The sequence below is a fragment of the Perna viridis genome, chromosome 11 (genome assembly GCF_037379345.1).
Source record: "Perna viridis isolate PV_CMFRI_1.1 ecotype Kerala chromosome 11, ASM3737934v1, whole genome shotgun sequence".
Taxonomy (NCBI): Eukaryota; Metazoa; Mollusca; class Bivalvia; order Mytilida; family Mytilidae; genus Perna; species Perna viridis.
In genome coordinates, this window is record NC_142455.1 from 8921900 (window position 1) to 8938370 (window position 16471).

The following is a 16471-nucleotide window of genomic DNA, read 5'->3' on the forward strand; positions in this document are numbered from 1 at the left end:
GGTTTTGCCAGTGTGCAAGGTCAATGCAAGTTTCATTAAAATCCATTGAGAAAAATTAAAAGCTAAGTATGGAAGCTAGGAAGAACAAATGAAGAAAAACACATACCTGGATGGGCCACAGGTACACGTGTGTACAATTGTATTTTACATGTGCTTGTACTTTAAATTCTTGAATTGACAACCATTAAACACCATTCTGGTACATTGAAGTACATGTACATATGTGTACAGACAGTAATATATCTTTAAATTTCATTGAAGAAATATGCACCAATACAGTTTTATTATTTTTTTTCTAATCAAAATCAACAATGGTAAAAAGCAAGGGAACAATTAACATGATTCATGTTCATGTTTAACAATTACACACAAAAATAGTTACACACATCAATGAAAGAAGGTAACATGAAGATAAAAATAGATGTATACCGTGCATGCAGCAAATAAAATCTCAGTTTCATGAAGGTCATTACAAGCATTTCACCATTTTGAGCCAACTTAAAAAAAAAAAAAAACATCAAATTTTGTGTTTCAAGCCAGTACAAGAAAGGTAGAAAACAATTTTGAATCTACAGACAGTACCCTAGCAACATCATAAACATTTATAAACCTCTACTGGTAATTTTGATACCACAAAGTGTTAAATTTAGTTTATAATGAAAGTACAATGTATATCACTTGGAAAATACTGTATACATGTAGCAGGAAATTTTGATGGGTGTAAAATGTGATTTTAAGGCAATAAGGTACATTGTACACAATAAGTTTAGGTATTTCTTATTTGAGGGGATGCTTAGTAGTGCACAAAGTAGTTAAGGCCAGAGTTACATGTAATACATTTTTATTTCACAGAATTTATTTTGGTCCTTTTAGACAGACTGCTAAAATATGCAAAAATTAGCACCCCATGAAAATAACATGTACCCGCTATACATTCACATGTGTACATTTGTAAGTTCAGTCCAACAGGGATTGCTATATAAATGTACATTTTGTACACATACAATTTACATTCATAGTCAGATTCATGTATCAGTAAAATAATAAAAAAAAAAACCCACTAACTCCTTCAAAATTTAAGGTGCATAGAAAGAAGCTTCAAATACAAATATTGTGTACGTGTACAGTACATGTACATCTAAGATTCCTATTTCCCGTCACCCGGGGCAAGTGAAATTTGGGTCAGGGAAAGTTAGGTACTTAGTTTCACTTTCCCGTGGCAAGTTGAAAACTTCATGTGCTGTAATGATTTGTTTTGTTAGGAAAGCAGTCATTGACTGTGGGAAAGTTGATTTTATTTGGATTTTCCCCCAAGGAAACCTCAATTTCTGAAAAATCCTAGAACACTGATGTATGACATGTACAAATGATTATGTATGACAAATCAGATAATTAAATGGTAAAAAATTCCATCAGTTCAACTATAATTTTAGAATCAAATCAGACAAATTCTGAACATACACTACTGTCAACACAAATTTTAATTTCTCCACTCTCCTCAATGGAGACATCATTTACAAAATGGTCTGTAGTTTACTAATCCTGTCATTATACCAAGGTATCTTAATTGTCCTAGCAGTATAACAACATTTAAGTAATGGACAGAAATAAATATTGAAAAATATAGAAAGGGAGGAATTTTATCCAAGTTTTGACTTTGGTAGAGTTGCAATGGAGTCACAGTGGTCTGGAGAATGAGTGACTCCACTGTGAAGAGTGGAGAAATTAAGTAGCTGTCTTTGTAAGAATCATGCAAAATCTGAAAAAAATGTGATACCCCTAAAAAAGGCTGCATAATTTTATTTTTGTAATTAAGTTGTTTCATGGGTCTGTACTACGAAATATGTAATTATTCATTCAAATCTGCCAGCTCTTAGGAGATAATCAACATTGAAAATCCAGTAGATTCTATTGTATATGAGTGTCATTTACAGAGTTATCTCCCTTAATTTTGAAATCTACAGTGCATTCTATACAATTTTTATCTCCTAAGAGCATGGGTGATATGATAAACCACATGTTAATTTCTGTTTACTATGACATTTCAAACAAAATATCAAAAATAAAAATATGTAGGCTTTTTACCCATGAATCACATTTTGCATGATCCTTAGCTGGAGTGCTACTTAAAATTTTGGTTGACGGTAGTGTACATGTGTCTATTAAATGTTTTCCTATGTTTAATAAAAAAGGTAGAGTATTTCTTATTCAGTGTATTTTATTTAATTTAGCCTAATATTAAAAACAAATCAATGCTGTGCCTGGAAATATGATGCATGCAATAACAATTAACAATTTTAAAATGTGAAAAAAAAACTCTCTGTTTACATACCATGTTTACTTTTTAAACTAAATTATGACATTGCAACAACTCAATAACTAATCTGACTAGTTATTGGCCTACATGATCATGTACAAAATGCATATGATGTACTGTACAGTATAGCTCGCAGCATAGTCTGATAAATACCTGGCATATAAAATGTACCTCCAATACCTGTATTTATCAGACTATGCTGCGAGCTGTACTGTACATGTAAGGCCTAAAAAATTACCCGTGTTCAATCTAACCCTACCAATCCTTCTTTTTAAGCCCACCTAAATGTTTTTAACCATTTTTTGACAGGCACTTTCAAAGTCTAAACGTGCCTCAAAAGCAAACTAGTCAAAAACTTTTGAAAAAGTACTGAACTGTGCCTACATGTACCTACTAACCCTAGATCTTCAGAGCATGTTAGCAAAAATACAGGTATTTTTTTTTCTGGGCTAATAATCATACATGCATGACACAGAATGACACTTAAATCAGTGCATTAGAATGAAATCATCTAAAAAGTTGGGAACAATTTCTTTGAATGGAATCTGGTTTTTCTGTATACATCTAGCAGCAAAACATTTTAGAGATAACTGACTTAAGTTTAAGATTAAAGAACTAATTTCTTCGGAAAGTGAGCATTCAGATGGAATTTTTCTTTCTACATTACACATATCAGTGTGGGCTCCATTTTTAATTAAATAAGTTACTATTTGTCGTACAGTTATAACTTCTACAATAGCACTATCATGTCTTACTATGGTATGGAGTGGTGTATTTTTCTGAGAGTCTACAACATTTGGGCATGCACCACATTCAATCAGTAACTCAGCTAACGGTGCATTGGGAAATGTCACTATATTGTCTACATAAAAATCATCTACTAAAGTTGAAAAATCAACAGCCATGTGAAGGGGTGTATAGTCATTCTCTAATCTTGGATTAAGTTTAACAAATCTATACACAGCACTCTTTAACTTCTCCATTTCACTATCACTTGTGTTGCACTTTTGAGCAATGACTAGGAGGTATAAACAAGTGTGAATGTTGGTTTGGTAACATTCTATGGATGTAGTATAGTTATCCTCAGATTTTAGTCTATCTTTATCACAAACAAGCTCTGATACGGCCCTCTTAAAGACTTCAACTACAATTTTTAAATTTATTTGCTCTCCTATGTGAATCATTTGGGAAAAAACCTGAGCAAATCTTAACAAATCTTTAGCTACTGAACTATCATTTCTTTGTCGTAGCTTTAGAGCATGTAGCCATAAATCAATACAACGTTGAAAGCGGGTGTTGTCAGCGTACACAGCACCACGGTAGATTAGAGTATTGGCTACTTCGGGATTGTCTGGCCCCAATATTCTCTCTCTGATTGTCAAAGATAACATATGAACTGCATCAGGACGTCCTTTAAGTCTATGTAAATCATCTATGGTCTCACATTCAACAAAATTATCATAAGCTGGGACTGGCTTGTATGCTTTCTTCTGAACAATGTTATTTGGATCACAATATCGCACATGCAAAGCTTCTTCAAAATATTGCAATGATTTATCAATGTCATAGTCAGATTTATTATTAGCATAATACGCCCCAAGAAGTTCTAAGGCATCAATCTTATTTTCTTTAGTACAGTTTGTAACTGACACCAAGGCATCCACTATATCTGATTTCCCAGCTTCTGCGGCTGATAGAAGTGGAGTCATATGGTGATCATTTCTTATCTGCTCAGCACCGTGTTTCATTAATACTTGAACAATGTCTATATGTCCACATTCAGCAGCAAAATGTAATGCTGTGGCACCACAATGTGCTATGGCATTGGGATCTGCACCGTTTTCTAAAAGATACCTTACAACTTCACAATGTCCACGATATGCTGCTATCATAACACATGTGTTACGATAAATGTTTGGAATTCTAAAATCAGCTTTATGTTCTACTAAGTATCGAACAATGTCTAATCTCCCATCAAAACAAGCTGCTCTCAAAGCAGTAGAATTAGTTTTTGTTGGGTGATTCACATCAGCACCTTGGTTTATAAGCAATCGAACAATACCAAAGTGACCAGCGCCTGCAGCACACCATAGTGCAGTGGCCTCCTCAATGGTATACCCATCAAACTTAACAGTTCCTGTTTGTTCAATGTCAATGATAAAATTAGTGAGAAGAATCGACACGACCTTTTCTGAACCATTCCTAGCAGCTATTATCAATGGGGTTGTTTCTTGATCATTTTCTTTCGTTCTGTGGTTCAAAACTTCCTGAATTACCGCTTTGTCAGAATTCCATAACATCGCAAATAAACTGATTGCCATTCCATCTCTAGCACACGCGTGGACTTTCTTCTTCAGTTTATTAAAAATATCATTCTTACAAATGTTGGACATTTTGACATTTCGATTTCTGAGAATGTTCGAGAGAGGGGATTGCAACGACAATTTATTCTTTTTCAATATTATGTTCGCTTCGCCTCCTTTCTCTTCGGCCCAGAAAATTAATCACGTTAAAATTTCAATATAGAATAAGAACCAAGTAGTTATATATAGTCATGATCAAAGTACTATAAAAATCCTTGGGCAGACAAAGATAGCCATTCGTATCAATAAATAAGCCACATCTTTAGAACAATTTCTTCTCGAGGTGGGGGAGGAGGTATATCAATTTTGATTTTTTTTTTCGCGTTTTAAAACGGGAAAATAATATATTTTTAAGCAACAGCCGTTGTCAAAATATTTATTTAAAAATCAACCTTGTGAACTAATGGAGGGTGAGGCGATATTGAATCATAATATTTGCTTGTCCATGGCTGGGCTGTATAAATTTGGAATAACTGTATTTAAAAAAAATCCTGGGCTCCCTCAGTATAAAAAATACTCGGTCGATCGCAGTGGCGGATCTAGAGTTTTAGATAGGGTGGGTGGAAGGGGGCAAAAGAATTATTGACAAGATCACATGTACAGGTGAGGGTCACGAAGTTATCTAATATGCTAGGGGGTTTGGGGCATGCCTCCAAGAAAATTTTGAAATATTAAACCTCAAATCCTGCATTCTGAGGATGTCTTGAACACCTTTTTCAATAATTTTTTAAAAATTGCAATTTTCTAAGGTGGGGATGGCACCTCCCCTAGATCCGCCACTGGATCTCACATAAAATATATAAAATGTCACGGATGCTCCAGAGAATGTGAGGTCAATGCCTTAAACATTTTCGATGGGCGATTTATATGTTTAAACTTTTATTTAAGTACCAAACAATGCTTTGTTCATAATACATGAGCGCAAATTTCAGGTTCACCATGAGGATTTTGAGACACTAAGACGTTATTGTAAATCGAATTAAATGACTTAATTGTAAATCGAATTAAATGAATGCTATTTTTTTTTCATTAATTAGGGAGAAACCATTTGATATTATGGGGTGGGAGTATACCGAAGGTACACGTCAAAATTCGTACCGAACCAGTGCGTGATTATTGTAATGAATGGTATGTTTTGTTAGAGTGCGTTTATGGATACGGGTTAAAACTATTTTCTTTTCCTGTAACCAACTGGTACTAACACAGGGAAGTATATAAACAAAATTGGATATCCGATTAGGAACCAGAGCATGATTTTTATAATGCACACCTAATTCGGAAGCCTGATGGTTAAGAGAGAAGAATGGATATTTTCATATTTGACTTTTTATTTATTTTTTTTTTATCCCGATCACTTCTGTTTCTGAAGACAAAGTAGTTTAAAATATATTGATCATAAATGCCTTTCCTTTTCTTCAAATAAACAGGGGTACCTGATGTATTGAGAATGAAAAAAAATCTGTTACCGATCATGAGTGCAGACAAATACGAGACAAGTGGAATTCTTCACCTAAATACTTCATTTGAATTTTGGGGCATTTCAGTTGATTCTTATTCGTAAAAATCAACTTAAATACACAGTAATTTCTTAAGACCCATTTCTCTCATCTATAATCATATGCAGTTGAAACTGAACATGCTGAACATATTTAAAACAGATTAACAATTACTAACAACTAAAATAACAATATCCGAAACAGAGGTTGGTAGCTCCTTCGTAGGAGATACAAGGACCTCTGTTTCGGAGGTTGCTAAAATAAATCCTACATGTATTTTAAATGCAACATTTTTTCCTTTCATTTTAAGTTCAGTGACCAGAATAGGTCTATATGCTTCCATTGTATTATAGTTAAATACAATTTAATGAATATCTTGACATTTTAATTTTCACTGAAATGATGCCCAGAGAAACACAATTGATTCTGCTATACTACTTAAGAAGGAATTGGTTAATTTTGAGATGCTTCATGATCATTTATAAAAAAAAATATATTTTTTGTAGTTACATTAGATGGACACAAAACATGATTTTCACTTATTATGGTTTTTTTTTTTTACATTATTTTCGTTCTTCTTACTCATATGGGTTATAAGACTTTCCAAAGTATTCAGTATCCGTTGTGGAAGGTGATTTGATTGGTAACTGGTGATAATAGGGCTAATTTTGTCTATTATTTTGGCTTTGAAATATGTTAATTCACGTAGAAATTCTAGATAAAAGACATTTTGGAAAATTTATAAAATCCGGAGTTACCCATTGATGAGGAATACCATAAAACGGAAAAACAATATCAAGTACCTAATTGTAAATTATAAAGTTTTAAGACATTTGCGTGTATGTTTGTGTAGAGATCAATGGGAAAGGAGAACCCATGACCAAACTATACGACAAAAGCGTTGGCTTTTCATTCCGTATTGTCAACTTGGCAACATGCCTTCAGCACCTGCATGTGGAGTTTTCATTTCACAACTCGTACGTTGTGCCAGAACTTGCCGTAACTACGCGGACTTTCTGTACCGTGCTAAACTTCTTACTAGCTTTCTGGAAAAGGTTTATATTGCTTCAAGATTGAAGTCATCACTACAGAAGTTTTATGTCGTCATCATGAACCCGTGGATCGTTATGGTGTATCCATCTGCACCATGACAACCGGTTTGTTCAAGGTATCATATAGTCGTTTCCTCTTTTGTCAACCCCAGATGTACCATTTTATGAGCGACTCGGCTGGTGTTTCTAGAAAAGCAGAGGACGCTTACCCTACCGGTTCATCTATTTCATGCTCCCAGTTATTAGTGAAGTCCGGGTTGCTCATTGTGTTTTTTCTTTGTACGTGTAATTTGTGTCTGTTTTCCCTGTCTTGTCTTTATATTTGAATTATATTCTTTTGAATTTCACTCCAATTCTTGGTTCCCTCGGTTACGGTAATATTAATATGCAGTTTTTGGAAGAGACGCTCCGTTTTTTTTGTATGAAAGATTGAGAATGCTGGAATTTTACATGAATGATCGACAACATATTCGTCCAGCTAGTGCGGTTGACGTGTTTTTCAACAAACGCTCGGCCCTCCAATTTCCAACATTGCGTTCTGCTACACACTGACCTATTTTTGTCAACTTTCCTTTCATTTGTGGCAATTTTATTTCAGCTTCTGCGTAATCAAAACTAGTATTTTATGCTACACTTCTGGAACAGGGTTATGTTTCTACAATTTAATAGTCATCACTACAGAAGTTTTATTGTCATCATTATGAACTCGTGGATCGTTACGATTTATCATTTTGTTTGCAAAATTCTATACTTAAGCAACTTTATCTAACCCACAGATTATTTATATACAACACGTGTCGAACCAATAAAGCCTTTTGTAATTAAAAAAAATGTTAAATGAAGCTTTTAAAACGGGCTAACCAATCATAAATTAAATTTTTAGTGTGAGGCATATAATCAAACACCACAAAAAATGAGAAAAACATCCTGTGACTCCGTCTTGTATGAAAACCATTTTCTGCCTTTCTGGCATTTTAGATCAATGTTAAATTCTTAATATCTCATCAGAATAGAATTTCTTATTTATAGTATCGAAATCCATTGCTTTGCATCTCGAAAAGAGACATTGGTGCTACTTGCTCGACCACAATCATTTCTCCAAAATATAAATGTTGTGCAACAAAATTTTAAACAAATTTTTAAAATTGTTATTTTTTTTAATTTCGTATGAATAATAAAAATCATCTCATTAAAATTAATTTCTGTACTTTAAGATTAACTAACAGTATTCTTTGGATAAAAGACTATTGATTGCAAATTTGATCATTGTAATTAATCGGTATTTAAATCGGTAAGTTAATTTGTGATCTATATAGTCTATAATGGGTCTTTGTAGCAGCAGACACTGCGTTCACTTCCACAACGACATAGATCACTGTCTGCTTTAAACTGCGGAGGACAAACATCAGAACAAAACCCGTTCCGGTACTTCTTGCATCTAATTGTGCCTAGACAAAAAAAAAATGTTTACAAACCAAGTTTTCTAATCTTTGTAGAAATATACCAGCTATTTAAGACATCCTCCCCACCCCCCCAAAAAAAAAGTTTATGCCATTTTTGTAAAAATATTTACCATCTCATACCAAAGTCTATTGTAGGTAATGTCGTGAAATAATACAATGCACTTCAAAGTGTTTCTTTAAGAGACGAAAATCGTACAAAGAGTTTCTCATGAAATACGATATCTTAGGTAAATTTCATTTATTTTATTTTATAAAAAACATTTATTTGAACAGCAGTTTACGACGGTAACACTTACAGTCTACGAAACATTTCCGTGGAAGAAAACAGTCAGAATGCCACAATTCGACAATAGTTCCTTTAGGAACGCTTCTGATGTCCCTGGTGCTACATTCACCATTTATAGCTGCACATGACTTATAACCTGCATCTCCTTTATATAAAAAATAATAAAATGGTTTTTTTGTACCACATGTTCAAAAACAAGAATTACTAAAAGAGAAAGTCAGACATCGGTTACTGATATGTACAACCACAGTTTTCACCAATAGTTCCATGCGGTTTTATGCTTTAATCTTACATAAATGTGTACGAAAATAAATGAAATTTTCTCTGATAAAAGATGAACGTATGGAAGTATAAATTTAACAAAAGACTCATTCATATAAAATATCATATTATGAGGAATTTAGAGGCAGTAATTTGGAAAGATATTTGATTTCTCTTTACGTGCATATGAGATTATAGTGTTCATCACGATCAATCGTGAACTTGTTCCATTTGGATCGCCTGTGTACGTGTTGAAGAGATGTAATTGATTTGCAGGCGTTTCCATTCCGATAAGATCGTACAAAGAACAAAAATCTCACACCATACATTGGGGAATATAATTTTCATAGAATACAGTATATAAAGAAGTATATAGTTTAATTTTTAAAAAAAATCATTTCATTGTGCATACTAATATTGAATAAACTTACCGGACTGAATAAAACAAAGACAAACCATTAAGTATCAAATTTTAGACATTATTATTTCAAGCTGTAATCTTTTTAATGCCAATGGTATATGTACCTGAACACTAATACATTAATGAATCTGCAAAAAGTACTTTGTTTCTAATTCGTTTAATGAAAACAGAATTTCGTTAAACAGTAAACAGGTATGCAGTAAAAGGCATCTAAAAAAGATTAATTTATTCTTATGCATGCTTAGAATTAGAAATATGACGTGCAATTTGAAATTGAATTTAAAACTTCCGTCATTAAAAAATAAATTCGGCCACGTGTTCTCTTTAATGGAACGTCTATATCTTGTAAAATTCCCCAATTTCATGTGATAGTTATATCTCAATATATGAAACTTTAAAAGAAGTGGTTTAGTATCTGGTTCACTATTGTCTCATGATTATCATGTATTTCCCCTTATTGTAATCACCGTCATCTCTAGGGTGGCATGATCGTTATAAATTCCATTAGAACACTTTATTTAATGACCGCAGGCGCACAGGAAGTAAACAACAGGAACAAACATATATACAGCCTACATTTAGAGATTAATAATTAGTTAATTCATATACACATTAAACAATAACAATTAAACAGGCTTATTGCACTAGCACTTAGGGTTTTGGAGTGAAATGAAAAATATGTACTCTTACACCACCGAAAAATTGCTTAATTGACATATTTTTCAATGTCAAATCCTCTAAAGTATGCTTTAGTTTAAAATGCCTTATTTGGTGTTTTTTGTTTAGTACTATCACAATACTTCTGGGCTTCATTTGATGACTTGTGACGATTTTCATAATCAGAATTTATCAAAAACTGCAAAAAAACTGCAGGACCATCAACTAATACTAAATGTCATTGAAAAGTTCTATCAAACAATATTATCCGAAACAATCGCATGAAGATGTTACAGAAGACGTGAAGCGATAATCACCGCATTGTCTGTTAACTTGCCTTTAATCTTCTTGTTCATAAATCTTTAAAGAATGCCTAGGAGCATAATAATCTTGTATACCTAATTTTCGGTTGTACTGATACAAGCTAATATTCCTCCATCGTTTTCTTTACAATATCCTATTGATATTGTCTTTCTTCAAGTTGTATGTGGTCATTCTATTTCAGTATTGTCTCACAATGGTCGAGCTGAACTTCAAATAATATTAAGATTTTTCGAAGATCAATCATTTCAAAACACTGATTGTTCCTACAGCTATCTTTTTGCGGTTCTTAGTACTGCTTTATAAGAGGTAATTTTGTTATCATTTTTTGTATTTTTGTGACTTGTTTTTCATCGCAACCGAATCTTTTGAAACGGTTGATATCAGTTTTATAAAAAAAAGATTTAGTGGCCAACATTCTAGTAATATAGGCACGTCTTTAAAAAGTAACAACATGTTCTCCTCCTGTTTTTCATACTTCCTTTAAAAAGTCAAATATTTTTAAAGAGTATGCAAATGAGCTTTACACTTACCATCGTAATGTTTTAACCATTTTAAATACTTATGTACTGGCTTGGAACACGAAAATCTAATGTCTGCAAATCCTGGTACTATCATATTGGTTATTTTTATAGTTAATATTTATAATATACCGATGATGTTTAGATGAGTTTAGTTGTTTGGCATGGAGGTACAACGATTTTGGTCCTTGGAGACACTTCATTAACGGCTGGGACAACTGTTTTTTTTTTTGGCGAGAAATTGGACTCAGTTAAATTTGCTGCACAACAGCTCTTTTGGTTTGAATGGAGACGAAAAGAACTATTTTTCTTGTATTCGTTTTACTAAATTGGTAATCAATTACAAAAAACTTACACAAATACAGTTACATCTGTGCAAAGTCGAAATTGATCTCAATCCCGGCTCTTGCAGAAAGAATATTTACGCACGTAATAAAATGCGAACCCGCCTTGTAAGAAAACAACACCATTTAGTGTTGGGGCCTTTAAAAGGACCTTGCAATAACCTATTATAATTGAAAATTTTGGATGCAATAGGTAAAGTATAGAAAAATGTAATCGGTATTTATTTGTCTTTGAAATACCGTGGAATTTTGTTCGTGACGTTTTTGTGGAGAAGGATGTTAGCCAAAATAAACTGCAACTACACCTTTGTTGACAAACGGTAGTGGAAGAAAATCTTTTTTCTTCATCCTGACTTTTTACACGATTTGGTTTAAAAAGTCTAGCTGTGAAAACCAATATTTCAATTGATGGCCGCAAGTTTGTATAATGATGAGGAAGGTTCAGAAACAGGAGTGTCAAGATTATTTTGTAAAGGGAGTATAGTAGAGTGATATAGCTATGAAAGACTTTAGTTTGAATGTGATTCCAAGAGGATTTTGTATGAAAGGAAGACGACATCGTGCATCTTAGGTGATATATAGTGGCAATGGCCATGACTCATTATCCGTCTTGGAATTTTCAAATGAATTCATTACATTGATGTTATTGTTATATTGTAAAAATTTGTTCGTTTACTTAAACCAGTCTGACAAAACATTTAAACTAAGCATTTTTGAATGTCAAAATGATCTTGGGAACCATTCGGTATTACAATCGATAATTAAATTCTTGATGAACACATTTCACTACAGGTCTTTGTAACAGCAGACGCTGCGTCCACTTCTGCATCGACAAAGGCCCCTGTCTACTTTAAACTGCGGAGGACAAGCATCAGAACAAAACCCATTTTTTACTTCCTACATCTGATTGTGCCTAGACATTAAAAAAGTACTTCGAGTTTGAAATACAATATCAATCTCCAAGTGAGTAGTTTTCTATTTACATCAGTAAAATTAAAGAAGAAATAGAAAATTCTTGTAAAAGTCATTTTATGTAGGTAATGTTGTTTTATTACACAATGTCTACTTGCTTATAAAGCTGTAGAGAAAGGATGTATGTTAGATTAGCTCAAATGAATGAATATACAATATATTTAAGCAAAGTTTATGAAAAAACTACCTATTTACCAACATCGTTAAAAAAAGTTTCTCATGAAATATGAGACATTTACTGTGATATCCATTTTTGAGTAAATTTCATTTTATTTGACCATATAAAACATCTATAATTCATATTTAATATTATGTCGAGGGGGGATTAAGAAATACTAGTTTGGAAAGACATTCAATATCTCTTTACGTGCCAACATTTTAAAGGGTTTATGACAGAGAATGAGGTTTTCTTGTTCCTCTGAATCGTCTATGTGGAAAATGAAGTTGTTTCAGTTTTGATCGATCGTACAAATGAAAGAAAACAATTCGCAGACGATTGGGAAAAATCGAAGATAATAAAGTGCAGTATAATAATATGAAAGTAGAATAGTATAATTCTGATTTTTTATATTTGTTTATTTATTTAGAATTGACTTACCGAGCTGAACAAAACAAAGAAACAATAAGAAGTATAGTATTCTAGACATCATTTTCTCCAACCGCAATTCTGTACCTGTTAAAATATATATGTATATATATCTATATATTTTAACAGGTGCAGAATATATATATCTGAATGCTGATGCATTAATTAGTCTGAAATGTCCATTTTTTGTATTTGATTTATATTATGAATACATAACATAGGTAAACAATAAACAGGTATGCATTAATGAGGTTTTATTCTTACACATGCTTAGAGTTAGAAATAAGGCATGTAACTTTAATTTACGCTGAGATTCCCGTCATTTTAGAAAAAAAGATATTTGGGCGCATCAAGTCCATAGCTTGAACACGATGTATGGTTGTACATCAGACAGCTGATATGAATGTTGTTATGTAGCATAGAGAATCAAGGATACATGTCACATCAAATAAATACTTACGTCTCATAATCTGACGACACTATTCGCTACACAGATCCATCGAACTTCAAATTTGAAACATGAAAGACAACATATTTGGGTCTGAAAAAGTCTCAACGATGCCGTTCCCCCAGGGGTCTCAAACTCGTCCCATTGTGATATCTTTGACAAAACAGCCTGCACTTAGTCCAGCCCAAGACCCCTCGGCCGGGTGAAATATTTACTATAAAATTTTTTCTGGCTGGACCATTCCTCCTCGTACCATAAATTTAGGTTGGAAACTTAATGCACAACCAATTAAGGTGTCCTTATATAGGATAAAAGATCAAATTAACAACAGTCACAACCAATAAATATAAAACGAACGTCTCATAATGTGACGTCTCTATCCGATTCACTCCTCCGAAGGATAATATTTGATAAACGGAAGATAAGGAAGGACTGTACATGTAAGCACATGTGTGGCCTTTTCCTCCACGGGTGCTACTGTGACATCCATGGCAGCATAGCCTGTACTCTGTCAAGCGCCTTAGATCACTTGGCAAGCAAGGCTTTACAAAAATATAGCTTGCGCTGGCCGGGCCATTCCTCCGTGTATGAGAAATCTAGGTAAATAATATAGTACACGATGTATCAAATATGATCCGATGGAGTAGGGTTGCGAAACAAATGTTTTTGTGACTTGGTCAGAAAAATGCATATGCAAATCCAATGTCGGGAATATTCTTAATCGTCTTTTTACAAAGTAGAAGGAATTTCTACCAGGTACTACGTATCTGTATCTAGGGGTACAGTCTTTTCAGGGGATTTTAATTAAATGTACGTAACAGATGTATGAAGGTTTGAAAAATAAGAGGTCTTTATGTTGTTGTATTCTGGTAAAACATGAGATCATCTTTATTAGCTGTGAGTATGGAAATTAAAAGTTTTTACAGAGGTTCATTATATCCTACATGTCTCACAGTTTGTTTGCATGAAATTTCTATTTTTAGCCTTGCTAAATTTCTCTATTTGTCTCACAGATGACAAAATCTGATGTAAGTACAAATAAACAAAAACGTTACCTAAGGCGTTAGAATGGGCTTGACAATCGCAAATGTTTTTTTCTTCTTTCAATGTAAAGAAAAGAATCAAACATCGCAAAAGTTGGAATACAAAGAAACCTAAGGCGACATGAGAAAATAATTCTGGTACACCGCCTGGTGAGAAAAATACTTACTATCTCCGATTTCTTTCTCGCACTCTTGTTGATGTTAATATCAAAGTAGAAAAAATGATTGTTTATCGTCTTCAAAACTATTAATCAGTGTCTCTTACAGAAACAGGGATTCTACTTGCGGGACCAAAATATTTCAAAAACACCTTGAATGTTGTGTAATATATATCATTAACATTTGGTAAATACTTGTAATTATAAGGTACTCGAAATATTTCTGTCCCCTCTCGCAATGTTCTCTCTCCTAAATATAAACGGGTTAACTTAAAGAACTTACCATGTATCGGAAACCCTTGTAGCGGGGTATTGGTTACACATATATTTCCCTAAAGTGTCAGGGATACATGTAGTTCAATTTCTGATTTTGCAGTCACTGTGTTCCTTTTTCTAGGTCTGTCAATATCTAGCTCCTTGATCTAATTAATGTTTTCTTGCTTTCACTTTTTACTTTGGCATACCGCCTCTTGCGACCAACAACCAAGTGCCCGATTAAAAAAAAAAACAAAACATTTTATGTGTTTACTATCATGAATTATTATACAAATTTCTTAATCATGCCTCTAGGGGAGGACTAGAATTTTCTGTTTGACATCTTTATTTCGACAAAAATTGACCTACTACATAGTGCCTCCTGGAATGGGGCTAGTGCGGGCCCAAAAGTCACATTTCAGCGGTACAATAAAGCCGTAAATGCCACATACATGTATGTACGATAATAGAAATTCCAATTGTTACTTTTAAGAGTAACGCCAGCTTATCATATATGTAGATGATTCGTTTGCGAAGTTTGCATACCCATTTAATATAGCAAAAACTCCTTTGCACTGCCCTTGACGGAGACAAAACTAGCGTTCCATAGTTTACCTATACACACAGTGATATTATAGTGATGTTGAAGGTGATTTAACCTATTTATATAATTTCATACAAAGCAGCTTCAAGTAAAAATGATTTTTCCCTGAACTTCAAAGCATAAACAAAATAAAACTCTCAATTTGAAGAATGAAGCAGTAAACTTATCGAGATTAATAAACAGAACTGACAGAGTCCACAAAAAGGCCCTTTTTCCAGCTCGAGCTAGAATCGACGTACACTGATCAGTCGATATTGCACGTTCTCCTCACTTCTCTCCTTTTGATCTTTCCGTCTCATTCAGGTTGAAAATGTTGAATTGCATGCATTTCATTTTTGAGAACCGTTCGCCATTCATGAACGCTGACAATGACGTAACAGGTTACTGACGTAAGCATTATAAAGGCTTGTCGAAAACCGGACACAACTCCGGAATCAGCGTTACATTAATAGAACTTTCATTAAAAGTTTACACGATAACCAGTACTTATTATCAACTAAATAAAGAACTCCGTTTTTGACATGAATAAGCAACGAAAATAAATGTTAAACATACATACACAAGGTCCAAATCTTTCACAGTGTCCATTAACTTTATCATGTTTTGTGCAGATAATTGTTTTATTCATGAGAGAAATACCATTACAAGTTTAAATCAATTGGTAGGATATAAAGAGGTCATTCTACCACAGGAAAATAGAAGGGGAAGTCGTAGAGATAATAAGGAGGGACAGTCCTGGTCTAAATCGTGAACTAAATGAGTCAGAGGGGGTATTAAGACAGGAAGATACATAGTACACAGTTATGGGGTTTATACAACAAAAAAAAAAACCATAACAAAAGCATTTAAAACCTATATAACTGTAAAAGCAGAGGTTACGTATAACCATTACCGCCTCATACA

General features: G+C 33.4%; 2 protein-coding genes across 3 annotated transcripts; both read right to left on the reverse strand.

Annotated features, from left to right (window-relative positions):
- Positions 1-266: 266 nt before the first annotated feature.
- Positions 267-4740, reverse strand: LOC148602880 (protein fem-1 homolog B-like). The gene has a single exon (XM_088551729.1). The coding sequence runs from the start codon at positions 4708-4710 to the stop codon at positions 2806-2808; it is 1905 nt and encodes a 634-aa protein (XP_088407855.1). The 5' UTR covers positions 4711-4740; the 3' UTR covers positions 267-2805.
- Positions 4741-8364: 3624 nt separating this feature from the next.
- Positions 8365-13171, reverse strand: LOC148602881 (uncharacterized). Of its 2 annotated transcripts, none has more exons than XM_088552353.1 (3): positions 13073-13171; positions 8988-9122; positions 8365-8676 (listed from the first exon to the last, which is right to left on the reverse strand). In XM_088552353.1, exons 1-3 carry the CDS (start codon positions 13122-13124, stop codon positions 8546-8548), a joined length of 318 nt encoding a protein of 105 aa, XP_088408479.1. In that variant the 5' UTR covers positions 13125-13171; the 3' UTR covers positions 8365-8545. The 2 variants fall into 2 exon arrangements, with proteins under 2 accessions (XP_088408479.1, XP_088408480.1); XM_088552354.1 differs by lacking the exon at positions 13073-13171 and adding an exon at positions 9670-9823.
- Between the last annotated feature and the right edge of the window lie 3300 nt (positions 13172-16471).

Excerpts from the sequence above, each read along its gene's own strand:
- LOC148602881 (XM_088552353.1), bottom strand. The coding sequence starts at position 13,124 with ATGATGTCTAGAATACTATACTTCTTATTGTTTCTTTGTTTTGTTCAG. Across the intron at positions 9,123-13,072 it reads TCTTTGTTTTGTTCAGCTCG|GAGATGCAGGTTATAAGTCA; the intron begins GTAAGTCAATTC and ends TTTTATATAAAG. Across the intron at positions 8,677-8,987 it reads ACGGAAATGTTTCGTAGACT|GCACAATTAGATGCAAGAAG; the intron begins GTAAGTGTTACC and ends TTTTTTGTCTAG.
- LOC148602880 (XM_088551729.1), bottom strand. The coding sequence starts at position 4,710 with ATGTCCAACATTTGTAAGAATGATATTTTTAATAAACTGAAGAAGAAA.